Source organism: Pyrgilauda ruficollis, unplaced genomic scaffold, assembly GCF_017590135.1.
Source record: "Pyrgilauda ruficollis isolate IOZ18807 unplaced genomic scaffold, ASM1759013v1 scaffold161, whole genome shotgun sequence".
Taxonomy (NCBI): Eukaryota; Metazoa; Chordata; class Aves; order Passeriformes; family Passeridae; genus Pyrgilauda; species Pyrgilauda ruficollis.
Window position 1 is genome coordinate 713771 of NW_024514876.1, and position 26453 is coordinate 740223.

General features: G+C 58.0%; 1 protein-coding gene across 1 annotated transcript in view; it reads left to right on the plus strand.

Moving 5' to 3' along the window:
• Positions 1–15428: 15428 nt before the first annotated feature.
• ZNF385C (zinc finger protein 385C) overlaps positions 15429–26453 on the plus strand; it is a 43505-nt gene continuing 32480 nt past the window's right edge. Inside the window, exons 1-2 of the mRNA XM_041462967.1 lie at positions 15429–15461; positions 19046–19294. Of these exons, the coding sequence (XP_041318901.1) occupies positions 19048–19294 (247 nt within the window). The 5' untranslated portion in view covers positions 15429–15461; positions 19046–19047. The remainder of the gene's footprint in view (positions 15462–19045; positions 19295–26453) is intronic.

Here is a 26453-nt window from a genome sequence, read left to right on the forward strand (position 1 = left end):
AGGCAAAGCAGCGAGCAGGCAATTGCTCTGGGAGGCAGGAGCCCCTGGGTACCTGCTCCAGAGGAGAGGGCTCTTGGCCGGAGCAGCTCCCTCCCAGCTGGGCTCTGAAGCTCAATTAGCAGTTTTGGGAAGCGCTTTGAGAACCTCTGCAAAGTGTCCTGGAGGAGGGCAAAATGTGATTATATAACGTGTCTAGACAGCGAATTCCTCGGGGCGGGCAGCAGGAGGCTTTTATATCTCCTCTCCTGTGTCAGCACTGTGTGGCCCCGCTGAAAGGTTCTGGGAGCTGCTAAAATATTAACAACGATGACAGCGACAGGCCAGCTCAGACTTTTGCACTTAAAGTTGTTGATCTTAGCACAAGGCTAAGCACAGCAGCGGAGGCACCTCGTGCTCCAGCTGAGCACTGAGGAGTGAAGAGCATCTCCCTGAGGGTCCCCTCCCTCCATCCCGCCCCTTGGCTCCGCTGCACCCTCCTGGAGCAGCCGGGCTGCCCGGGCACGGCCGGGCTTCTGTCCCTCCCTGCTGGGCCTGCCAGGAGCAGGGGCTCTGCCACCGGCAAAGAACTGCAGCCCCCGGCCATGTCACCTCCCTGGAGAGTCTGCTGCCACTCGGGGCGCGGGGCTGGGACCTGCCCCGCCGTTCTCCGGGGCGCTGGTGGCACAGGCATCCCAGTACCCTGAATTCAGGTGTCCTCCCCACAGCCCCGCGGTGTCACACTCCTTTGCGCCCCTAGACACACACCTTAGCGGCCCCCCAAACCGCCCGGTAAGAGCCTGGGGAGCCCCTGCGTCCCCACCGTCCCAGCCCGGGGCAGCCGTGACCGAGGGCTGCGCGACGGGAGGATGCCCCCGAGCCTCTGGCGCCGCTGCGGGCTGCATCACCGGGATGCAGCTGCGGGATGCAGGCTGCGGGATGCATCACCGGGATGCAGCAGCGGGTGCAGCTGCGGGTGCAGCTGCGGGATGCAGCAGCGGGATGCAGCACTGGGTGCAGCTGCGGGATGCAGCAGCGGGTGCAGCTGCGGGATGCAGCACCGGGATGCGCCGCCGCCGTTCCCCCTCCCACTCCGTGCGGGAGCGCGGCGCCGAGGGGGGGTTGGACCGCGGCGGCGCGCGCGCTGCCTTCATCGCCCCCCCCTTCCTCCTCCTCCTCCTCTTCCTCCTCCTCCTCCTCCTCCTCGAGCGCGCTCGCACGGCCGGGAGCGAGAAGCCGGCGGGAGGATGCTGCAGACGGCGGCGGAGCCGGGCGGCTGGGCAGGTAGGGCGGCCGGGGGCGGCCGGGCTGCCGGTACCGGCGGCCGCGGGGCCGGGCTGTGGGCACGGGGAGTTGCAGGCTTAGGAAAGTTGTGGGAGGTGGGGGGGATGCGCTGGAAGGGCCCCGGGATTCGGGATCGGGGCCGGATGTTCGCCCGGGGCACGCAGCGCTCCCCGCGCTCCATCCCGGGGCAGGGGCGGCGGGGGTGGCGGAACCCCGGCCCCGGAACACCGGAGGGGTCAGGCCAGGAGGGAAACTTCTTGAGCGGAACTTTACCGAGACCACCCTCTCCGGCGCGGGGCTGAGGCTCCCACGCCGAGCGGGACCCGCTGGGTGCCGGTACCCCCGGTAACCCAGGTAACCCCGGTACCCCCTGTACCCCGGTACGCCCGGTAACTCTGGTACCCCGGCACCCCGGAGGTGCACGGCGTGCGACCCCCGGGGCTGTGTGCTGGATCGGGCTCTGCGGCAGCACCTGGCGTGGACGGTGTTGCCCAGGAGGTGTCGGGGTATGCGGGGCAGGGGGCGGGGGTCGGTCCTTGGGCCCCTCCGGGCCCGGCTGTGCGGGTCGCCGTGCACAGCGCGCCCTGCGCGACCCCTGGAGCTGCGTGCGTCCGGCCTTGGAGAGCTGCGTTGGGAATGGAGCCGAGGCTCTGGCTGCCTCCTGGCTCTTAGGGAAAGGACCTTCCGAGAGCTGTACAAAAGCTTTCTGTTGGTTGTGTCTCCGGGTGGGAGCAGCGGGGTCCCCTGGTGCAGGAATGTGGAGGCAGAAGCAGACTGACCACTCTCCCCTGGCCATTTCCAGCAGACTTTGCTGTTAACTTGGAGCAGCAGTGAGTTACGGTGGGAGCTTTTAAGGAGTTTGCATGGGGGTGGGCAGGGCTGGGGCTTGCTCTGCCCCAGAGCAAACCCCACGGATCCCGGCACAGGGACGTGCCCGTGCCTGCCCTTGGCGGCGAGCGCCGGTCCTGCTGGATGGGCGTGTGGGAAAACAACATCTTGGCACGAGAGGCTGCCATTTGTTTTCGGAGCAAAACTTGAAAGTGCTGCTTAAACAGAGGAGATGGTTCTGTGCGAAGGGTGGGGGGTCTAGAGCCTGGCACTGCACTCTTGGGGCTCCCAGGTTGATTCACCAGCGTGCACTGGCACCTTGCTGCTGGAGCTGATGTGTCTGTGGGTCCCACGAGGTATGGCAGCACCTCTGTCCCACAGGGACGAATTTTGGGTGAAAATGTGAGGCAGGAGCTGGCCCTGTCCTGCTCAGCACATTGGCTTCACCCCCTGGTTACCTGGGATGTCTGAGTGGGGAGTGGAGGTGTTTGTGAGCTGCTGTGTCTGCATGTGGGGCACGGTGCCTGAAAACAGCACCAGTGGGCAGCGTGTGTGACAGCCTGTGGATAAATGAGGCTCTGTCCAGGCTGCCAGCCTGGCTGGGAGTTTCTTCAGCCACCACCATCCAAATCCACCACCACTGAGGTTTCTTTTTGAGTGACTGCAGGTGTTTTCCAAGGGAGCATCGATGCAGGAGCTGTGTTGGTCCCTTGGTAGCTGCCAGGGTGACCCTGCCCGGCCAGAAACCCCTGCCATACGCAGAGTTCAGGGCAGGGTGATGATATCCTGTGCTGTGGATTTTGTGCTTGTTCTGTAATCTGCCACGTGAGTTGGGAAAGAGGCTGGTGTGACCCTGGATGTGGCTGTCTGTGAATGCACAGAGCCAGGCTCTGCCTTAGCAGGGCTGTGACGTCATGGCAGGCTGTGACTTCCCGCTGTGAGCCTGGCACATGAGCATCCCTGAGCTGGCATCCCTGAATTCTCATCCCTGAGCTCCCCATCCCTGAGCTGGCATCCCTGAGCCCCCATCCCTGAGCTCCCCATCCCTGAGCCCTCATCCCTGAGCTCCCATCCCTGAGCTCCCCATCCCTGAGCCCCCATCCCTGAGCTCCCTGGGCCCCCATCGTGCTTGGTTGGGGCCCCAGAGCAGCTGCTTTCAGTGCCCGAGTGCTGCTCAACTCTGACAGAGCAGCAGCCTCTGCATGGAGAAGTTGGGAGGCTGCTTTAACAGTCCCACAAGTAAGAAATATTTTTGGGAGCTGGTGGCTCACTGGCCTCAGTGCTGGACTGTGGAGGGCTGCATGTCCTGGCCATGGTGGGGAGGGTTGGGGTCTGGCTGCTCAGGTACCATCCTGCTGGAGTGTGCACTGCCAGTGGGCTCAGAGCAGCCCTCCCATGCCATGCCATGCCATGCCATGCCATGCCATGCCATGCCATCCCTCCCCACCTGCCTGGCTGATGTTCTCTGCCCTGTTTATGGGGGCTCCTGTTCTGCCTGGCATTCCCAGCTGTCCCAGGACAAGGCTCCTGTCAAAGTGCCAGTGGGGACATGGACAGGGACAGGGACAGAGCTGTCCCAGCTCATTCTGCCTGCACCCACCTGCTGTTCATCCCCACGGGCTGGCAGGAATGTGCAGGGCCTGGAGTGATGCTCTGGCCCACCAGGAGCTCACCTGGCTGTGGCCATCTGCAGCAATTCCAACCCAAAAATACTCCCTGAGCATTGCCCCAGCATCCTCAGACGTCAGCTCATAAAGGAACCCGGTCTTTGGGCTCTTATTTGTTGTATTTCTGGGGATCTTCCTCTTGTTTGGCTTTTATCTGATGTTTCTGAGGAGATCGAGGTATTTCCACGAGTGCACAACACAGGTTTGCTATTGACTGAACAAGGAGCTTTGCACAGATGTCCCCAATGCAGCACTGGATGTGTCAGTCACATCGCTTTGCACTGGTGAATTTCCAGGGCTAAAAGCAAACCTGCTGTAGAAGCACTGGACAGTCTCCAAAACGTGCCAGACTTACACATTAAAAGGGCAAAAATTCCTTTTCTGAGCCCTGCAGCCCTTGCAACTGCTTCTCCTCAGCTCAATCTGGTCTGGAGTTTGAGTGTTCCAAAGCCAGAGCCCTCAGTTCTGCAGCTCTTTAATCATTTCTAGGGATGATAAAAATGCAAAAATGTGCTCCCAGAGCAGAATAATGAAGCCCATGAGGTTCTATTTGTCAATTTAGCAACGATATTGTGATGTACAAAGGCTGTTTCTTAGGATGATGTTCTGAGATTGCCTCCAAAATAGCGCCATAATTTCTGTGTCAGAAAGCCCCTGTCAGGAATTATGTCTGTGCTCTCAAGGAAACCCAGGCTGCAGCTGCACCGTAACAACTGCTCCATTTCTCTTAGAAATACACCAATTTACCTGCCAGTCATCAAAGGGAACCTGCAGATTTAGGAGCCACGAGCTGCTCTGCGAGCAGGGGATGCCCTGGCTCCCGTGGGAGCTCCCCTGGTGCAGGTGTTGGTGTTTCAGAGGCACCAGGATGCCCGTGTGCCCAGCCTGGCTGCACGCTGGCCGTGGCAGCAGGGCTGGCACAGGCACAGCAGGCTGTGGGCACAGGGCTGGGCACTTTGCTCTGTGGGGCAGCGTGGGTGCTCCCCAAGCACTCCTGGCTTCACAGGGGCTGAAGGCACAGAGAATCCCTCGCTGTCAGAGGGCCCTTTATGGCTGTTTTTTTTATAAAACCCACCACTTTTCCCCCTGCAATGTAAACAGCCTTTTCCCCAGGATGAATTCCTGGCAGGGTGCCAGGGAGAGGGGCTGGGGGTGGGCTTGGGGCTGTGGGGCCCTGCAGGGGTGGGCTCAGGAGGAGTCCTGGTCACAGGGGAGGGTTCTGGGGGATCCTGGCTCTGGAGCCCTCGATTCCAAACAGATCTGTGCTGCTTTGAAATGGGAACGTTCCTCAGTCGTGATTTTCCCTGGCCTAATTATGGAAATTTTTTAATTAGTTGATAAGAAAGATCACTGGGAAATTGCAAAGGAAACATTTTGAGGTGAAGCCCTTATCTGTGCCTGTGTCTGCCTGGAGTCAGGAGCTGCTGGACCTTGGTCAGGCAGAAGCAGCTGGGCTGAGGGAGCTGGGCATCCCTGCTGCTTCCTTTGCTGAGGTTCTGGATCCCTCTGGCCCACAGGTTTGATCCTGGCAGCTCTGTGCCAGCTCTGCTCACGCAGGGGATGAGCTGGGCGCTCTGTTGGGGATCAGGCTGGTGCCACTCTGTCTCCAGTTTGAGTATTTCTGCTCCTGACACCTGGCCACGGGCTCTGCTCTGCATCAGGGGGATGAAGGAACTGTTGAATGTGGGGTGGGTTTTGCCTGTGGAAGATCATAGGGGGTTTCTCATCTTCCCATCACCTCCCAGTTCTCTGAGAGCTTTGCTGCCTTGGAGTGGGAGAATTCTGCAGCCACTGCCCTGGGGGCACCTTTGGTCACATCTTTGTAAAACCACGCGAGGACAAAGGGCTAAGAGCTTTTTGGAGGACATTTTTATGCTTTGTTGGAGCAGGAGAGACGTGGAAACAATGAGCCAGCTGCCACTTGGCTCTTGCAGGTGATGCTGCCCTGGATGTCCCTGGACCAACGAGGCAGAGATGCCAATGGCCACCACTGGTGGTGACTGGAAAGCAGCAGAGCAGGACCCCAACCTCCTGGTTTTTGTGGATGTGGGTAACTTCTGGCACATTTTTGGGGGCTTGGGGTTTTTTTCTGAACTTTCTCTGTTGGTGTGTGTGGTTTGCTGCCCTCGGCCTCCTCGGCCAGGTGCCCTGGGGGCGTCACTGCTGTTTGTCTTGGTCGGAAGCGCTGCTGCTCTGCACTCCTTTGAAGGGCTGAAGGCACAGAGCCGGTCTGTGCTCTTCTGAGGAGCCTGAAACGCTGGTAGGGGAAAAAAATCATCAAAATCCCAAACAAGGGAAGCTTGTTAGGATGCCAGCAGGAGACTGGGAGTGGCACGGAGCGGCTGCTGGCCGGGCTGGGGGAGAGCTGGGGTGGGGCAGGGGCTCCCCCCGGGCAGGTTCCTCCAGCTCAGAGCCCTCCCTCCCAGCCAGAGCTGCGTGTGCTTCCTCTCATGCAAGGCCAGAGCCTATAAATATCCCAACTCCAAATTTTCAAGAAGTATTAGGAACTCTCCAGGCTTATTTTTGAGGGCTGTTACGAAAGGGCTTGAGAGGATTAAAGCTCTCCCAGATTAATCTGTGCTCGGGAAGGGCAGTGCTGGCACCCCAGGCGTGTGATGCAGGGGGTTCACCGTGACTCCTGGGCTCCCCACTCCCCATCTAGCTGGGAGATGGGCCAGCTGAAGTGTGGGGCAGTGGGGGGATACTCCCACAGAGCCATGTTCCCAGCCCCCCACATCTCCCAAGCCCCACTGAGCCCCCCCAGACCCAGCCAGCATCTTTGCAGGTTTGCACAGGTCAATGTCAAATTTCTGTGCCCTCTGGTTTGCAGAAGAGGTAATTAGCCAACAGGTGTAATAACAATTTAATAAGTGTGTCAAATAAGTGAGCCAGTTTTAGTGTAGAGCTCACTGTGCCTTTGGAGGAGTCTTCCAAGGACTGGGGATATGCCAGATGGGAAAATAGCAATTCCCTTGTCCAGGCTGGGGTCTGTCCATGCTGGGTCTGGGCAGGGGCTCACTCCTGGCCAGGAGCTGCTGCAGAGCTCGGGGAGGGAGCTGGGACTGGCACTGCAGGGCTCACACCTGAGAATCTCACCTGCCTGGCCAGGTGTGGAGGGAGATGATGACTTGTGTGCTCCGTTACCACTGGAAGGCACAAAGCAGTGCCAGAATCTCGGGGCAGGATGGGCACTGAGCAATGCAGAGGATGAGTCAAAGGGATTTAGAGACACCTGGCAGCTGCCTGCACCTCCAGTGCTGGCCTGCTGCCAGCACTGCTGCAGTGCCAGTGCTGCTCCCACGGGCACGGGGCTCTGCACTTCCTCCCAGGGAAGTGCCAAGGTGGGTTCTGGTGGCAGAAAATCAGCTCCAGCACCTGCTGGCTCTTGGCATCTGCTGGGAAAGCTTTTCAGTGTGTCCTTGGGAACATTTCTGCTCCTAAGAACTTGGGCAAACCCTCTGGCAAGAACACAGTGGTGTGTGGCAGAGACGCTGGCCGGTGGCTGGATGCCCCTGAGAGCAGCTCCCCACTGCCCACCCACCCCCAAGGACCTTTTCCTTCTGCCAGTGGTGGGAACCCCACCCCTCTGCAGCCCCAGCTGAGGGAGCCTGGCTGTGGAGTGACAGAGAGTGCAGGATCCTTGGAGGGCCAGGCTGGTGTGGTGCCAAGCAGGGTCCCCTGGGGTCACCCCGTGGGGAGGGTGATGAGGAGAGGCACTGGTTGGTGGTGAATTCCTTGCTGTGTCAGGGAATATAAAAATAAATTAAATTTATTTTATAAATAAAAAGCTGCCCCTTGGAACAGGAAACCTGTTTTGGCTGTGGGTGGAGCAAAGTGTGGCTGGTCCTGGGGGGCTCAGGCAGAAAGGGGGTGATGGCTCTGTGGGAAGGTGGTCTCAGGTCTTGAGGGGCTGCAGAGACAGAGACTCTGCCCCCAGCACAGGGATCCTCATGTGGGCAGGGCAGGCAGGGTCACAAAGAGCCTCCGTGGAGGATTTGGCCTCTCCCTGCCTGCCCTGGCTCCAGCGGGGCTTTGATGGGTGTAAATCAGGAACAGAGAGCAGGGAACCCTGCAGAACAACCCAGCAGTGCAGGGGTCTCACCCTCTCACCACCGAACCCCTCCTGCAGCGGGATCTGCCCAGCACTGCCCACTGCCAAGCTGAGTGCCAAAAATCCTGCCTTTCTTCACCTGCTGACAAGGCGTTGGAAAAGGGAGAATTCTTTAAAACATAAAACAAATAAAATTAGGTCTTCTGGTAAGGGATTAAATGGGGGCCCTCAGCTGTATTTATAGAAGGTTCAAAAGTAAATCTGTTCCCAGACTGAATAAATATTTTGCTCAGGCAGGCACGATCTTCAGTTCATCTGTCTCGCAAAGACTTGAGTGAGAGGGGAATTGATTTTCTCCAGCCTGAACAAGGCAAGCGCCTCTCAGACCCAGATAGAGAGTGAAGTCCCATTATCGGCTGAAATGGGGAAGCAGCTGGGAAATCATTAAAGAGAAAGCAAAGATAAAGCTGCTGTAAGGAGGTGACAATTCGCTGTCAATGTGTCTGGGGCTGCCACCCCTGAAACTGCTTTGGGGCGATGTCGCTCTGACCCCATGAGTTTGGGGGCACTTTGCAGTGACATTTTGCAGGTGCAAAATTTTGCACCTGCAGTTGTGCAATTGTTTTGGTGACACTTTGCAGGTGCCCGTGGGAGATGGGAGTGGCTGGCACTGGTGGCGTTGGTCACGCTGCTCGTGTGATTGCCCAGATCCCTGCACAAGGGATGGCATGGGGGGCCTGTGAGTGGCTCAGCTCACCCCCTGGATGGAGGGGGATCCGTCCAGGTGTGGTGGCGGTGCCAAGGACATTGACCTCGTTCTCCACTCTTCCATGGGTCACCTGGAGGTGCGGACACGCCCACAGGGAGCCACCCAGGGCTGGACCTGCTCTCACAGGTCGGGTTTCTGCACTCGTACACCTGCTGTGCTGTGGCTGCCCTGTCTGTAAGGATGAGAGGAAACTGCTGGCACATCCCTGTCGCTGTCCCCAGCCCGCGGGACGGAGCCATTGGTCCTCAGGCTGATGCAGGCGGTGCGGACAGAGGTTCCTCTGGCAGCGTTCACCCCAGCGCCGGCTGCTCAGCACAATTCCAGCTCAAGGAGCTTCTTAATTCCATCCGGCACCTGATGTTTGCAGACATCAGTTACCGCCGAGACAAGAGCTCGGTGCTCTGCTCTTGATCAAGGCAGCTGCCAGGACAGTGCCAGGGCGGTGTGAGCTGCTCAGCCGGGGCCGCCGGGGCTGCCGGGGCTCCTGGGATTACTGGGGCTCCCGGGGCTGCTGGGGTTGCCAGTGCTCCCGGTGCTGCCGGGACTCCTGGGGCTCCCGGGGTTACCGGGGCTGCCCAGCTCCCCGCAGCTGCAGCGCTCCCCCTGCCTTCTCCCAGGTCAGAAAGGGAAGAGTAAAAAGCAGAATGCAGACCAAGCCAAAGCCCTTGGCAGCGTTTTCCAGCTCTCCTCCCTGTTCTCCGTGGCAGAACCACATCAAACAGACGCTTGCTGCAAGAAGGTGCCCGGCCCCAGGTGGGTGCCCGGAGCTGGGGCGCTGTGAGGGAGCGGTGGCGGTGCCTGGCGAGAGTTTGCTGTGCGAGCTCTGTCCGCCCCGCGCTAAAAAAAGGCACGAAATGAGCAAAATTATGCGCTGAGTCACTAATCGTTCACCCGCTGCTTTAGTCACCAGTGCTCCCACACCGGGGGACGTTTGCTGAGGGGGCACAAACCGAGCTGTCACCGCGTTAAATGGATGCGGCCGAAAGCAGCGACGAGCTCCTGCTGCCTTCACAGCTTCTGACACCGCACAGACCATCGGGCTCCACGGCCACGGGGGCTGCTCAATTAATGCCAGCTCCCTGATGAGTGCGCTGATGAATCGCGGCCGTGTGCTGCGTGCGGGGGTGGTGGCAGCGGGGCAGCTGCTGCTCTGTCCCGTGACAGCACGGGTCACTGTCCTGCCCTCTGTCCTCCCACGGGCACACCGAGGGACACGGGCTGCTGCTCCGGGGGTGGCACCCCCTGCTCAGGGGTGGCGGGGCTGAGCCGGGGGGGCTCCTCTGTGCCTCAGTGTCCCCTCAGTGTCCCCCACCCGACGCCGGTGGAACCCGCCGTGCCGGAGCCAAGCGTGTGTGAAAGAGCCTGTCTGAGCGCGGGGAAGAGCCATAAAGGGCCTATTTATGGAGCTGGCTCCTCACAATGTTTTCAGACACAGCCCTCGCATGTTTTCATAACAGCAACGCCTCCGCCTCTCGCCAGCTCCGGTGGCGCTGAGCCTCTCGCCGCGTCCCCCGCATGCCCCGGGGAGCTGGGAGCCCTGCGGGGCTTCCCGTCGGGATCCCGGCCCCGGTGCGGCCCCGAGGCAGCTCGCAGGGCCGTGCCTTGGCCGCCTCTCCCATCCCGGCTGCGACCTGGCACCGTGCCCACGCAGGGACACGCTCGGACCCTTGGCACGGCTGGGCTGCAGACGGGCTTGTCAGCAGCCCCTCTGCCCGGCCGCCACGTTTCCCGTCCTCTGGAATTCGCTGGCGGGCAGCGCGGAGCAGCATTCCTTAGGGAATGCCCCAAGGAAGGAGCCGTGGCTCTCCGGTCACCCGTGCCCAGCCCAGCTCTGTCACCCTTTGGGGACAGCAGTGGCAGTGTGGGAGGCAGGTGAGCACAGAGGGAGCAGGCGGAGCTCTGGGAGGGAGCAGGAGTGGGGCTGTGTCCTGGCAGGGAGATAAAGTAACTTTTCATCAGTCCGTTTTGGAATTCCTTTCAAACAGGAACGCTGACCCACCCGAGCTCGTTAAATAACGTTAGTGGTGCTGCACAAATAAATAATCCAGCTGCCACCTGCACTGCCGGCCAGGGCTCGCTGCCCTCTGCCCTTGAGGGAGCAGAGGTTTCCCACTCTAATTGGACACACGTGCTCCTCTCCTGACAGCAGTGACCTCCAGCACAGCGCAGGATTCTCACACTGCAGCAGCTGCGCTCCTGCAGCTTCATCCCAGAGCTGCAGGAGCAGGGCAGGGAGTCCTGGGGCTGGCAGGAGCTGCGAGCTGGGAGAGGAGTGGAGGAACCAAACCGTGGCGAGAGGAGGGAACGAATCCAGGCCATGCTTGTCACTGAACTGATTAAACCCCAGCTCTGAAGCTCTTCTTCTGTCCTCTAGCCAGTGAGCAGTGTATAACTTCATTACTCCACATCCAGGAGACACTGAGGGATGTGGGCAATTCATTATCATCTGTCCCATTTCATTTCCCTGCCTGTCAGCTCTGACATGCTGCTGTTCACAGACAGCTCGGGGTTTCAAGGTGTGAACTGAGGCTGAAGGCCAATGCTCCTGCAGCACAGTTCTGGACAGGACCCTTACATCCCCATCACTCTTGGGGACCTCCCAGCACCACCTTAGGGGTCTCAGGGGTTTTGTGCCACCCCTGATGGTGGTGTGGCACCACCATCACCAAGCTCAAGGCTTTAGGGGCTTGGCTGCCAGCAGGGACCTCAGGTGCTGGTTGTGCGGAGTCACTCTGGGGACCCCCAACCCTCAGCTGAGGGGAATGCAGAAGTCAGGGATGGTTTTAACCTGGTTTCTGATGCCTCTCTTAATGATGGCTCTGGTGCCACTGTCCCCTATCAGACAGGTCCTTCCTGCTGTCCCCCCTGAGCAGCCACACCAGGCTGCTCCTCCCCAGCCCCGGGGCAGCAGCAGTGGGTCCTGCTGGGCGCTTGCCTCAGATCCTGGTGACTAATTGCTCTGCAAAAAGCATTTCTCCCAAGTTTCTTTCATAAGAAACTGTAACAAGGCTTTGATTTAGCTCTTCTTTTCCTTTCTCCCTGTCTTTTTCTCTCCCTTCCTACCCCAAATGCAGAAGCCCCTTTGATCGTGTGGGTTCAGGCTCCGTAACAAGATCTCTGTTTGTGTCGGGAGTTGTCAGTGTGGTAACATGACAGCACAGTCTCCTTGTCACCTCACACACAATGAATTATTCCTTTCATTCTTTGCACCATCTCTGGGATAAATTACTGCTCCCAGATGGGCTTGTCACCCAGTGAAGCATCCTTAACCTCTGAGATGATCCCTGCCCAGCATGGAGTGCTGGCCACTGCAGCTCACCCAAGGCTGCAGCAAAACGCTGGAGTGGGGAACTGTCAGCCTAGCTTGAAAGCAAATTGCTTTGCCAATTTATTTTCTTTCTTGTGTATGAACATATTTTTCTTAAAGGGATGCTGTCACATTAAATATGGAGCTGCCAACTGCAGGCATTAAAAAATCATGGGTCGTCCCATTTTCCTTCCTCCCACTCTAAATTCTGAGAAAACAATAAATTTGGGGTTCTTTTTGCTTGTCATCTGCCTTTCAGCTCGAGATGCTTTTGCAAACTTTTTCCCAGCAGCTGGGAGGTTTGGGAGCTTCAGCACCGTGACAAGAGCCATGGAACTGGGGCAGATGGGGCTGGCACTGGGGTGGCCCCTCAGCCACATCGGGGTGTCCAGCTGTCCCTGGACCCCTGGGGGGTCCCCAAGGGCAGACCCAGAGCAGTCCTGGTGCTCAGGAGCCTCCCCTCCCACCAAAGCTGATGGGGCTGAGCCATGTGCTGGTAAGGAAATCTTCCCCAAATCTGTCCATGAAGGGCGTTCACTGTCAGCAAGTTGCCTGGACACTGTGTCACTTTGTCACGTCTCCTGTGACAGATGCAGAAAGTCCTTTTCAGCCTTTATGCTTCCTAGGAAGGAAACATAAACCTTCCCTAAAAAAAGGGAAGTAGTGTTGTTGCATTTGGACAAAGTGTGTTTCCATGCAGCCCTGCTGAGCTGGGGATGGGAATGAGGCATTTGCCACCCTGAACAACTTCATGGCAGTTTCTGGAACGTGTCTGATGGATCTGGGATGGGAGCATGTCTGACCTGCTATCAGGTATCAGAAATCTCTCATATATAAGAGATCTGATTGAAAACAGGTGCTATATGGGGCTGGGTCAATGCTTTCCCTTTTTTCTGCTGCAGCAAATCTCCCTCCCACAGCTGCAGGTAGGGATAAGTCTCACTCCTCTTTAATTTTAAAGAAAAATCTCTTCCAAAGCTGCACTGTACCGCAGCCTCGCAGCTCAGCAGGGCTCAGCTGCCCCCCAGCCCCACCACGTGGGCTCCAGAGCCTCCCCCAGCAGGGTGTTTGATAACATTGATTTTAATAAAGCTCTGGGCTTGTTTTGATGGACACATCCAAAGCACTACATGGATTTAAACAGATCCCGTTGCAAATATCTCTATCTGATACCCCTGGCGTGACCAGACTGCAAATGTCACTTGCTTAGCACTATCAAATATTTAATTTGCGTTGTAATAGAGGAGCCTTTGAGAGCTCCAGCTTAAGCTGGAGGTCTCCTGTTAGCCAGCAGCTCTCCACAAATTCACTTAAAATCCAATTTCTGCCCTGAAAAGCTCCTGACCCAGATGTGAGAGTGAGGGGAGCTGGGAGGGAAGACTGTGCCCAGCTGTGCTGTGGGACCTGCTGGAGCCCTGCTCATCACTGTAAGTGCTCGTGGTGGGTGTGCTCAGCTTTGCCATGAGAACACGTGGGTGGGGAAGGGGATTGGCACTGCCATCCCGTGGTGTTTGTGCCAATGTTTGTGGCCTTGTGTGTCCAGTGGCACCGCTGCTGACCCTGCTGTCCGTGCCTGCAGTGGGGGTGGAGGCCCCCAGGAGCTGGCCTGGATCTCATTCTGGATCCTGCACTTGTGGAAAATCATCTTTTCTGGGGGGCAGTGAGGGGAGCACGAGGTACTGGCAGGGCTCAGAGTCTCCCTGGGCATCACCTGCTTCTCTGTGTTTTATTTCCCAAGAGAACACAGTGGGGTCTGGATCTCATTCTGGATCTTGCACTTGTGGAAAATCATATTTTCTGGGAATTTCCCTATAGCAGCGAGGGGAGCACGAGGTGCTGGCAGGGCTCAGAGTCTCCCTGGGCATTACCTGCTTCTCTGTGTTTTATTTCCCAAGAGAACACAGTGGGGTCTGGATCTCATTCTGGATCTTGCACTTGTGGAAAATCATCTTTTCTGGGAATTTTCCTGTAGCAGTGAGGGGAGCATGAGGTGCTGCCAGAGCTCAGAGTCTCCCTGGGCATCACCTGCTTCTCTGTGTTTTATTTCCCAAGAGAACACAGTGGGGTCTGGATCTCATTCTGGATCTTGCACTTGTGGAAAATCATCTTTTCTGGGAATTTTCCTGTAGCAGCAAGGGGAGCATGAGGTGCTGGCAGGGCTCAGTCTCCCTGGGCATCACCTGCTTCTCTGTGTTTTATTTCCCAAGAGCACACAGTGGCTCTGCCTAACCTTTGTGCTGCCCACAAGAATCCTGAAGGATTCTGTGATCTCCTCAGATTCTCCTCATCCAGGGGGTGCACGGACAGTGAGGGGGGTGAATCCTCAATCCTTCCTCTCCCACTGCTCCCTGCGCTGTGCTCACACCTCCAGCCGGGCCCTGGGATGGAACGTCTCACTCCCTGCCTCTGTTTGCTCTGCTGTTTTCCCTGCTGGATCGAGAGCAGGCGGCACTGCCCAGGTTTTGTTTCCCTGCCCTGATGCAGAGGAGCAGCATCGCTCCCTCCATGGTGTCTCCTTCAGCTGGGTTTCAGCTGTCCTGGCTGCCCGGGAGCAGGATCTGCTGATTCAGGGGACACTCAGCCCTGAATGCGGTGTTAATGATCTTGCTGTGCAAAGGAGAGGACGGGCAGCGGCACCGTGGGATGCTCCCTGCCCTCCCGGCAGGCTGCAAGATGTCCCACTGCCCTTCAGCCTGTGGGAACGGGGCTGAGGGGAGCCCCAAGAGCATCTGAGGGTAAGAACTGGGCATTTGGGGGTTCACAATGAGGGTTGTGAGTGGTGTGAGCCCTGCGTGTGCCCTGGTCCCCGTGCCAGGAGCCAGCCTGCACTCCAGAGCCCTTGAGGAGAGACAGCTCACACTAATCCTTGCTCTGACAACGGATGGTTTATGGGCTGATCCTAAAACGTGCCTCTCTCTGGCATTAGCAGAGCATATGTCAGGGCTGGGGGCAGCTGGTTTGATGCAGTGTTATGAAATGCTGAAGTGCTGCAGCCATGGCCAGGCCCTCCAAAACCTGCAAATCTGCCTGGCTCTGCTCAGCCCTCAGGCCAGCACTCTGAAGCGTCTCCTGAAGCTAAATCAGGTCCCCCGGGCCACCTCCATGCCCAGGGCAGAGCCCCCTGTGCCCTTCCCACCCCTCCACCAGCATCCAGAGCCTCTTCATCAAATCACCCAGGGAATTCTCTGGGCCCAGCCTTCGAGGCAGCCCGGAAAGCTGCCCCATTCCCCCATCTCCCCTGTCACTGAGAGCTGCTGTCAGGTGCATCCGCCTGCTCTTGGCTCAAGGTGGCTCCTCCGGTGGCACCCCTGCCAGCTGGCATGCCACCGCGCTGCCCCGCGTGACGCCGGGGGCTCTTCGGGAGCTCGCTGAGCCGCGGGCACCGACCGGGACGTGCCGGCTGCGTCCGGAGCCTGCTGATGAGGGCTGATTTAGTGGCGATCGAACGGCGATTGAAGCGCTCCTTGAAATACGAGACGAGCGTCTGCGGCTGTCCGGGCAGCGCGGTGCCCCCCGGGCTGTGGCACAAGGGCAGGAGGTGCCAAGGGCAGGGCTCGGCGGTGCCGCCACCAGCAGCAGGTAGGAGCCTCCTGTGCCAGGCTGGGGCAGCCTGGGAGAGGCGTTGGTGGCTGGCTGGGCTGGGATTGCCCGTGCCGGTGCTGGGGGGTCTGTGAGGATGGTGGGGCTGCTGCTCCAGCGGGTCTGGGGGTCCCTGGAGGGGGGCACAGCCAGGGGTCCTGGTGCAAACACGCGTGGCAGGGTCACGGAGCTGCTAAACGGTGCAAGCCCTGAGGCGATGGGATGCAGATTTGGGTCGGGCTTGTGGTGTTGTGGCAGCTCTGGCTTTCCTGAGGGTCCTTGCAGGTGCGGACCATGAAACTGGTCCTTGCTCAGGGGGTTTGAGGGAATTTTGTGACAACTCTTTGTGGCCACTTTTGTGCCAACACTTTCTTTTACTTCTGTTGCTTTTTTTTTAACTGTTGTGTGTACTCAGTGGGAGGCAAGGAAGGTGGATTCAGTAGAAAGTAACCTAGTGAACTGAAATAAGGTTTTTTTCCGCTCAGATTTCTTGCTCTCTTACCAAGTTCATGCACTTTCTGTTCAGGTGGTGTTCTCCCTGATCACAAATTGCTGAATGGAGAGATCTCCCAGTTAGCTCTTGTCAGGTCCCCTCAGCTCTGTGACAAAGGCAGTTTGACTTGGGGGGAGGTTCTGGTCATGTGTGCTGGCTCTCCTGAGCTCAGCCCAAATAAAAATCCCATGGGACACAAGCTGGTGCTGATGGCAGCAGGGTCCCTGCTGGGGTGGGACACTGAGGGAACATCCCTGCACAGATGTGAGGCTGCATGTGCATGGGAACCTCTCTCCAGGCTGGGATAACAGCACCCCCTGTGCCCAGCGTGGCCTCTATGGGCCTGCCCCAGGTTGTTCAGAATACAGGAAATGGTTTATAAATAATGGGAATCATGATGGGAATAATGGGAAAGGACCTGACCTGCATCAAACCTGCTCCCTCATCAGGATTGTGGAGCTTGGCCAGAGCCCCAGTGCCCTGCTGATGTGTCTCATGCCCAGCCAGAGGCTTTGTGGGGTGCTGTGGGATGCTGTGAGATGCTGTGGGATCCCATGGGGTGCTGTGGGGTGCAGTGGGATCCTGTAGGATGCTGTGGGGTGCTGTGGGATCCTGTGGAATCCTGTGGGGTACTGTGGGGTGCTGTGGGGTGCTGTGGGATCCTGTAGGATGCTGTGGGCTGCTGTGGAATCCTGTGGAATCCTGTGGGGTGCTGCTTCAGCCCAGTGTGTGGGCATGGAGCCGCTTGCAGTGACTGCAGCCTGTGCAGCAAGTTGTGCATTCTGGAGTTTGCTTTGCATTCAGGAGCTGAGTAAAGGATGGCCCAGCACCCTTCAGGAAATCAGCAGCCAAAGGAACATCCCCCGTGAGGCCTTGGCTCCGAGGGAAGGGCAGCAAGAGGTGCAGGGTGTGATCAGGTCCTGGGAGGTGCCACTGGTGCTGCTCAGCAGGTCAGATCTGGGCAGTGCTGGGTGGGTGGCAGCTGATCTACCCCATCCAGGAGAACCCTTGGGAAGACTATCCAAAAATTTGCAGCTGCTTGTGATGCTCCTGCACGGTGGAGACAAAACCTCATGGCTGCTGGGGTGGGATGGGTGGTGGGGCTGGGGTGTGGTGAGTGCCTGTTCTGAGCTGGGTTTGACTCAGAGCCACCCTGGGGGTGTCATTTAACCTCCACCTTGCTATGAAAGGTAACAGCCCCCCATCCCTTAGCCAAAAGTTCCTCAAGGCTTTGCTGAAAAGCTGACATCTGCCCCAAAGCAGGCATCAGTCAGGGCACTGCCAGCCTGCACACGTGCCACGAGCTGTCCCCATGACCTGTCCCAGCCACCAGCCACCCGCCTGTGGCCCTGACACCTGAGAAGCAGAACAGGCACAGAAGAAATTAAGTGAATGAGACAACAAGTGTGTGTGCAATTAGGACAGAGCTTCAAACGCTGCCCCGGGAGCCGGGACAGGAGCTGCTGCCTAATCAGAGCAACAGCAGTGCCTGTTTCAAAGACGAGGGAGACTTTGGGGATACTTTGTCCACATAATGTTCCAATTTTAGCTCTGCGTCCTGGGATGTAATTGCATTAAAAATACCCGGGGAGGGGGAGGATGCCAAGGGCACCCGGCGACCTGCCTCGGCTGTGTCCCCACAGCGTGCCGCGTGTCCCTGAGGCCCCGTCTCACATTCCTGCTGCTGATCTCCTCCCAGATCTGCTTTCCGGTTGCTCTGTTAATGGTTTTCCTGGGAAAGGCCTCTGTTAGCAGCTAGTGGAACACCTCAGCTCCTTTGGGCTGATGGGGACACTGCGGCCACCTCCGGGCTGCAGGGCGGCGCAGGATGGGGCAGAGGAGAGGGGAGCTCACCCGGGTGGGTGGGTGAGTGGCAGTGGGACTGCCTTTTGTCCCCGCTGCCCCCTGTCCCCGCTGTCCCCGGTGTCCGCTGTCCCCGGTCCCGCTGTCCCCGCTGTCCCCGGTCCCGCTGTCCCCGGTCCCACTGTCCCCGCTGTCCCCGGTCCCCGCTGTCCCCGCTGTCCCCGCTGTCCCCGGTCCCGCTGTCCCCGGTCCCGCTGTCCCCGCTCGCGGCTCCCACTCGCGGGACGGACGCGGAGCGGCGGCGCCACCGCGGGGCCGCGGCCGGGGCTGCAGCGAACCGAGCTCGCGGTGGGCCCGGAGACCGAGCCCTCGTAGCCTGGGGGGTGCTGCGAGCTGGGGCGAGGGCACCCCCAGCGGGGTTTGGACAGCCCGAGCCCCCGGTGCGTCCCAGCTGCCCGGGGGGCGTGCGGGCGACTGAGTCCTGGCGGTGCAGCCCTGCCGAGGGTGCCAGGGACATCCCTGCAGGGCACCCTTGGGTGCTGCCCGGCCATCCCCCGACGCCCCGGCCCCTGCCTTGGCCCCTGCCGTGCCTGCGGGTGTTAGCAAGCCGCAGCTGCCGGCTCCGAGGCGGTAACTGGATCGCAGGGCTCGGGTGACCTTCGCGCCTCCGAGACTGCTCTGGATGTCGCAGCGGTGCCCGGCTCGGGCTCGGGCGGCAGGAACAGTGTCCCTGCAAGGCAAAGGCCGCTGGAGGGCTGTCCCCAGCTGACCCCAGGCTCTCCATGGGCGGCTCTTCTCTGTGGTGTCGCTATGTGGGTCTGGGGCTCCAGCTCCTGCTGCGAGCTGGTCCCACAGAGCCCCATGTTCACCCTGCTGGTGGCTGATGGTGGCAGCGCCAGCCGCTCTCCTCCGTGGTGGGGACAGGCTCTGGGACGCCCTCACCACACACGAGTCCTGCCAGCTGAATCTCTCGCTTGCTGAGAGCTGGTTCCATCCTAACTCTGCCTTGGCCAACCCACAGTGCTGCCCACCAGTGAACAGAGACTTGACCTGACACAAGGAGTGTCGTCTAGAGCTGGAAACGTGGAAGAAGTGGGTTATTCTCTGCTCCAGCACTCCTGGGAATGCTGCTGCTCGGGTCATCTTGCCCAAACGCTGTTTCACTTGCTCAGGGATCCCCTCAGACTCACACACCAAAGGCGTGGGACCTGTGTTGGCCTCTCCTGCCTCACCTGGCACCCGTCCCTGTCCCTCTGTCCTCACAGTGGGTCTGTCCTTCCTCCCGCAGGCATGAAGCGACCCCTGAGCCCATCCCAGAGCCCCGAGAGTGCAGTGCAGCTGGTGGAGGAGGCCAGCTGCCCCCCCAGCCAGCCCGAGCAGCGCATGAAGAGGGAGAAGAAGCAGCAGTCGTTCACACTTTGCGAGGTCTGCAATATCCAGCTCAACTCCGCTGCCCAGGCGCAGATCCACTACAACGGCAAGTCCCACCAGAAGCGCCTCAAGCAGCTAAACAAGGGGAAGATGCCAGCAGCCCAAGGTAGGAGCCCACCCAGCAGGTCCAGGTTGCCCCAAGGCTGCCCTTGCTCTGGCACAGCTGCTCTGTTGGGCTCGTGGAAAGTTTGGAAGTGCTTGGTTTTGTCCTTGGCGTCTGTCACTGGCTGGAAGTGCAGGGCTTTCAGCCCTCAGGTGGTTTTGGGGCCCAGGAGGCCACGCTGCAGCAGCGGAGGGATGGACACACGTGGGTCTGTCCATGTGCAAGCGTGGTTGTTGCTGCTCTGTCTTTGTGGGTATCTCCTTGAGTTGTGTAGCTGGTTTGTGCAGCATCCCCAAGGCTGTCACTTGCTGGGATACTGGATGCTGCTTTGCAGGTGCCAACCTGAGCGTGTCCCCCAGGCTCCTGCTGTGCATTTCTCCTGTATCTGCACTGAGTTTGATCCAAAATTCCGCTCAGATGTTGGTGCTGAGGCCCCTCACCTGTTGGCTGTGGCAGGAATGCTGCCACGTGCAGGTGCTGTGTTGCTGGGCAGGAGCTTGTGCAAGGGCAAGGACTCACTTGCCCTCTGTGCCATCTGCCAGCATTCACCTGGCTGGGCCCAGCTGGCTGCTGCAGATTTTATGCACAAAAGCAGGGAAACGTGCCCAGAAATGTCACCCTGTCACCGTGGCTGACCTGCTCTGGCTGAGCCTTTGGCTGTGAGGGATTGTCGTTAGCAGGAAACCAGGGGAATTGCACAGAATCACAGAATGCCTTGGGATGGAAGGGACCCGAAAGATTATATGGTTCCCTGCTTCTGCTCTTCCTAGAGACTGGGCAGGCTGGAGCCATGAATTCCTAGCATGGCAATAGTCATCTTTGTGCCAAATCCTGCCCTGACTGGTGCTGGTTTTGTTTGGGTAAAGCCTGGGATATGCAAAGGAGCAGGTCTCTTCATCAGCGTTACTGACAGATGGAAATATCGCCGGCTATTTTAATGGGGATAGGCCTCATAAATTCCAGCCTGCAGCTTCCAGCTTCTCCCCTCACTGTGGCCTGATGGGAGGCTGTCCAGGGATGCATTTCCTACTGAGCCAAAGAATCTTTGGGGCATGCCAGTCTGCTCTTTGTGCTTCTGCACCGTCCCTGACCTCTGCCAGTGTGGCACCCCTGGGGCCCCGTGCTGTCAGCCCCACACTCTGCACTCTGCCAGCCTCGCCGTGGTCACTCCTGAGTGTGCAGGGCTCTGATCTGCTTGTGTGGAGAAATTACAGGCAGCAGCTGCTCTCTGTGCCTCCCTGTCCCTCCTGTTCCCGCTGGAGCTGACCTTTCCCTGCACTTTTGGTTAAAAATGTCACTTCCAGCGTTGTCACTGTGAGCCTTCCCCAGCCTCCTGAGCCTGGCTGGGAACTGACTGATGTGACTCCTGTGTCCCCTCTGCACCGGTCGTGCCACTTTATGCCATATGGGTCCCCCCAAAATGCAAAGGGGACCAGCCCTGTGTTGAGGACAAGAGCAGGACAAGCTCCTGGCTGGGCTGTGGTGCATGGGCAGGGCTGGCAGGGCCATGGGGTGCTGGGGAAGCCCTGCCCTGCCTCATCACACTCCTCGAGGAGCCCTCCACCAGATCTGCACCTTTGGCTGCTGAGAGAATGCTTCTGCCTGCAGTCCTGGGACAGTCACCCCTCCTTGGGCAGCTGGGCACAGCCTGGCACAGCCCACAGACAGGAATGGCTAGCACAGGTCTCCAGCGGCGTGTCAGCACTGGGGGAGCCTTGGGAGGTTAAAGACAGTGGATTAAATGAAGTAATTGAGTAATGAGTAATTGAGGGATGTTCCTCTGGGCTGGAATCTCTGTCTCATGCTGACATCTACAGCTACATCAAAGGCAGCTTCCCATTCACCACTCAGTCTCCCTGCTCCCCTCTGGCTCCTGGGATCTGTTCTTCCTGCACAGGCTGTGATTGCTGGCGTCTCGTGCAGCAAAGCTGCAGAGGAGAGGCTCTGGCAAACATGCTAATCAGTGTCATTACAATTCATTAGCTCTGTAGCAGAAAGTCCCCAACTTGAGAAACAAATGATTGCTTATTAGACTTTTCATTTTGCAAGACAGGTCCCAGATCCTCGTTGTCCTGTGTGGAATCCTGGGGAAGGTGGTGATTAGATGCAGGGTGGCCACAGATGAAAGACGTTTTCGTGCTGCAGATGCCAGCTCTAATCCAACTGGGTCACGAGTGATTTAATTACTGCCTGTGATTTCCCAGGGAGCCCAAGCCATCTCAGTTTGCTCTCAGAGTCCTCAGGAACCAAACCACAGCCTGGTGCTGGAGCAGGAAGAGCTGAGCCACCCCAAAATGAGCCACCCCAAAATGGGCTGCGGGAGCATGGGCAGGGGGCTGCTGCTTCCCCTCATCCTGGATCATCTCTGGGGCTCCCACCACAGGACAGGCTGAGCTGGAGCATTTCAAAACTTACACCCTGATTCATTGCCCTCCCTAAAAGTCCTTTCCACCAGTGTCTCAAAAAAGCCATGGGGTGTAAAGAACAGCTCGTGCACGCTGCTATCAGAGCACTGTCTCTGGGCTCTGCCAGCCCCCACCTCCTGCAAGGCAGTGGGAAGCACTCTCCTTTGGAGCACCAATTCCCCGGCAAATCTGAGCTGACAGCAGCTCATGCCCCTTTGGCCAGGGAAGGACACGCTGTTCGGGCATCTCCTGTGCCCAGGAGGCTTCACACAAGCCCCGAGCCCAACTCAAACCACTTTTCTGGGCTTTGGAGGCTGCTGAGCTGCTCCCCCAACCCAAATGCCAAGGCAGGGCCGAAGCACCCGGAGAAAGCTGCGCCCTGGGGCTGATTTGTGTCACAAACCCGTCCTCCTTTCCAGCATCCCGTGGCATTGTGTGCCCTGACCCTCTCCCTGCCTGCCCAGAGCTGTCACCCTGCCTCACACTGGGGCTGTCCTCCCCCTCGGCAGCACAGCCCTGGAACAACGGCTCCTCGCAAAGGGAAAGGTCCTGGTTTTCCCAATTATCCACTGAAATGTCTGTCCGTGCGTGTTTGGGAGCAGAGAGGTTTGAGATGAGCAGAGAAATCGCTGTGACAGCTTCAGCATCACGGGGCCTGCAGCAGAGAGCAGGGCCCCTGGCAGGGACGTGGGGACCCCAGGGGAGCCTCTGGGAGTCAGAGGGGGCTGGCAGCTGCTGGTGGGATTATCTTGTGTTTCACAGGGGGTCCCAGCTCCCTGGTTTTGGCAGCTGGCAGGGAACCCCCTCCCCTTGCATGGCTCCTGCAGAGCTGGGTGGCAGTGCCCGAGGCACTGGGGCTGGGCTGTCGCTCTGACCAAGGAGCCCATGGTTGTGCTCTTGGCTGGTCTGGGAGAGCCCTGCTGAGAGACAGCTCCCGAAAACCACCCAGAGCAGCAGCTGGGGTGGACAGCAGCAGAGGGAGGGGACCTGGTGGGTCTGACCATGGCACTGGTGGGTGTGTGATCCCACTCCTTGCTGCTGCTCCGTGATCCTGGGCCATGTTCCCTCTCCATGACCCTGCTCTGTGTGCTCTGGCACCTCATTCTCAGCTGCATTCCCTCCTCCTTCCCCCTCTGCTGTGGCAGCCTTTCAGCTGTTCATTACCCAGCAAACGGGTGCCAGTCCCTTTCAGCCACGTTCAGCTGGGCTTTGTCTGCAATAATCCCAAGGTATTGATTTAAATAGTTTGCAAACATGTGGGATTAGGGTCTAATTGGGACTAATCGGGGTGCAGCAGTCATGTCACTGCTGGGTTGGGGCTGGGACATTCTCACATCTGCCCTTGGTGGAGCTCCCAGCCGTGCCCAGCCTTGGTGCCTGCTCCAGCAATGCCAGAGGAAATGTTTTCCTGCTTCCTCCTTGCTGCTCTCCTGCTTTTGGGGACTTTTGGGACAAATTTGGCAGGGACAGGCCAATATCTGCCTGGCATGGGAGCCACTTCACAGCATCCATCACCAGGTACACTGGCAGCACATCGGGCTCTCCCAAAATTCCCAGTGGCAGATCCCTAAAGGGGATTTAACATTTGGCTGGGACAAACCCTGCATCTGCCAGGTGCTGATCAATACCTTGTGCCCAAGCAGCACCAGGGTTCAGATTTTAAGCTTCTGTGAATTTATGAAGGACAAACATACGGAGTCCTCCTGCTCCATTGGCCTCGGCTTCTCCCTTCATCTGTGAGCAAAGATGAGCAAAAATAGCTTTTCAGATCAGATTTGAATAACCTGGAATCTCAGTGGGAGAAATAGAATGGGGTTTTTTTTCATGTCTTAAAGATGCTGGCTGGGATCAGGAATAATTTGAAGAAGCTGAGTTGGGTAATTGTACATTTTCCTTCCCTCTGCTCACTCCAAGGCTTCTCCCTTCCCATTGGGGCACAGGGATGGGGCACAGGGATGTCCCTTGGGCTCCTGGGGACAGAGCTGGGAGGGCTGAGAAGGGAACTGGCAGAAAATCCTTGTTTCACTAAATGCTCTTATTTTTTTTTACAAAAAACACCCCCCAGTTTCTGTGGGGGAAGGGACCTGTGGGTGCCATGTGAGAGGCTGCACATGAGCCCAGACCCTGCACATCAACTTCGTGCTGGCCCATGAATCCAGAGCAAACTGCTCCCTTTCTAAATCCTCAGAAAATACCCCATTAGCTTGCTGTCCCTCTGAAAAGCCCAGCTATTCAGCTTTCTGTGGATTAATAACTGTAGCATAATTAATCTCTGATTTTATTGAGTCAGTAAATTCTAATAGAAAATGAATTGATTAGCGGTCAGCTTTGCCTGGAAGGATTTTGTGGTGTGGAGCCTTCCCCCCAGGACTGACCTCTGGCTCTGCACCCCAGTTCTGGTCAGAGCTTCAGGGATATTTTTCCTTGACACACTTATTCCAAAAAGATCCTTTACATTTAAACTCTTACAGAGAAGCTGCAGGGCTTTTCTTGTGCTGCTGGGGCATCAAGGAGGTGGGAACCTCCCATGGCAGGAGCTCGGGTGCTCAGGTGGATGCTCCAGCTTAAGAAATACAGAGAAATATAGAGCCAAAAGATATCAAAGTCAGATAAGATAAATCAAATATCATCTTTCTGTGGGCTGGTGGGGGCTGCCTGGGCCATGGGAGTGTCAGGCTGCCACTGATGTGGCGCTGGCAGAGGCTGTGCTGCGCTGCTGGCAGTGGAGATTTTTCCCAAAAAAAAATCAGTAGGAAGTTGCCTCGTGTTATTTTTAAGCCCTGCAGTTGTGAGCCATTCCTGTTTAATCGCGGATTTTGCTGTCACTTTCTTCCAGTGGGTTTGCTGTCAAGTTGCCTCAATAAGCGTTTCACGGCCACTCAGCTCAGGGCTGCCACGCACGTGACATTAATTAGAAGTGGATTAAGAACAACGAGGAACATGTAGCCATGGAATATTTCACAATTTCCCACGTAGCATCAGCTCAGCAGATTTGGAAGAGGAAACCTGGCAGGTTTTTATTTTAAGCAGGGAAAAAAATGGTCAAAGCAGCAGCTAAACCTTGAGCGTGTCCCAGCTTGTCGGCACCTGCTGGTCTGAGGAGCTGCTCTGAGCCTGAAGGAGCCTTTTCCAGAGCTCCATCAGCAGCTCTGAGCAGGGGGTGAGGTCCCCAGGATGGGGTGATGTCCCCTAGGAAGGGTGCCCGGTGCTGGGGATGCTCTAGGGTCAGGCTCTTGTGGCCACCCCAGGCATGGGATCCAAACTCATCCTGTTTGGAGTGCTTGGCTTTGCCCCTGAGCACCTGGGGGCTGCAGGGCTGCTGTAAATTGTCACACTGGCATCTTTGCTTTGTGATTAAATTCTCAATTAGCTGATCACAGCTGCAAGGAGCTATATCTTGAACACCCCCAGGGGGACCTCGGCACCCCCGGGGGGCTCTGCTGCTCTCGGGAGGAGGCAGCCGCCGTCCTGCTCTGACACGGGAGCATCCTGCTGCATCCCGCAGCTGCATCCCGCTCCCGCCCGGCTGTCGCTGGGGATTAGAGGGGCTGGATGGAGCAGGTCGTGCCCGGCTGTGCGTGCCAGGGCTGTGCCGTGCCCCGGCGCCGTCCCAAAGAGCACCGGGACTGAACGGGGGGGAACTGCGGAGGGGTGAAGTGATTTATCCGCGTCTGGAAACGCTGCTCATCCCCCTGCAGCCTCCAGCCTCGGGCTGCTCTCCGTGCCCGCTGTGTGTGTGTGTCTGTGTGTGTGTGTGTGTGTGCACACGCGTGTGCTGCCCGGGGCCACGGGAGGAGCGAGCTCTGGAACCAGGGGAACGGGGAGGGGAGGGCAGGCTGGGGGTTGTGGGTAGTGTAGAGCTGTCACTGTGATTTAGGGTCGGCTGCTTAAACTGTTTTATGTTCCCAGACAGTAAGTCGTAAGCAATATAAAATTTTCTCTGAAGAGATGATCTCCCCTCGTCGTGCTTCTGCCTCTTTCCCAGAGTGAGCTCTCCTTTCCATAACCCCATGGTGGTGTCAGTGCGGGTGTGCAGAGGGAGAAAATGAGATTCTGGCTTTTGGAGCCTTGTCCACAGCCTGGGATTGGGGATCCAGGGGGATCCAGGGCCCTGCTCTCTGGTCCTGGTGCTGCTGGGAGAGCTGGTGATGCTCTGGAGAGCTCTGGTGTTGGTAGCTGTGTATCCTTCCAGCACAAGGACCATGGCCTTTCCCTGCAGCCTCCCTGGGCTGCCCCCAACTCTGCTTTTGGAGCATGTGAGTTGGATCTGTTGGAACTGTTGGAGTTGTCAGAGCTGTTGGAGTTGTCAGAGAGGTTGGAGCAGGGCTGCCTCTGCCTGCAGGCACTGCCTGATCACCTCAGATTCACTTCCCTTCCTTTTTCATGCCCCTGAGTTAGTGCTGCTTTTGGACAGCTTGCCCACAACACTGCTCCAGCTCACCTCTGGTGTTTTCTGCAGCCACAGATTTACAAGGAACAGTTTCATTTATCTGGCTGTTGCTGTGCCAGCTGGAGTGTCTCGGTGTGGTCTGAGCTGTGGCACCAGAGTGTTTGCCCAGATGAGCTCCCTGGGCACCAGCAGCTCCTGAGGGGCCAAAGCTAAGCAGGAGCCTGATGGGCAAGACCAGAGACAGCATCACCCCTGGCTAATTAAGCATCCAGAAGATTTTGGGTAGTTGGTTCCATGCCAAACTCCATATGGGCCCCTTGGCCCTCCAGGAAATCTGCACTGGGCTGGGGGAACCAAAGTGTGGTGG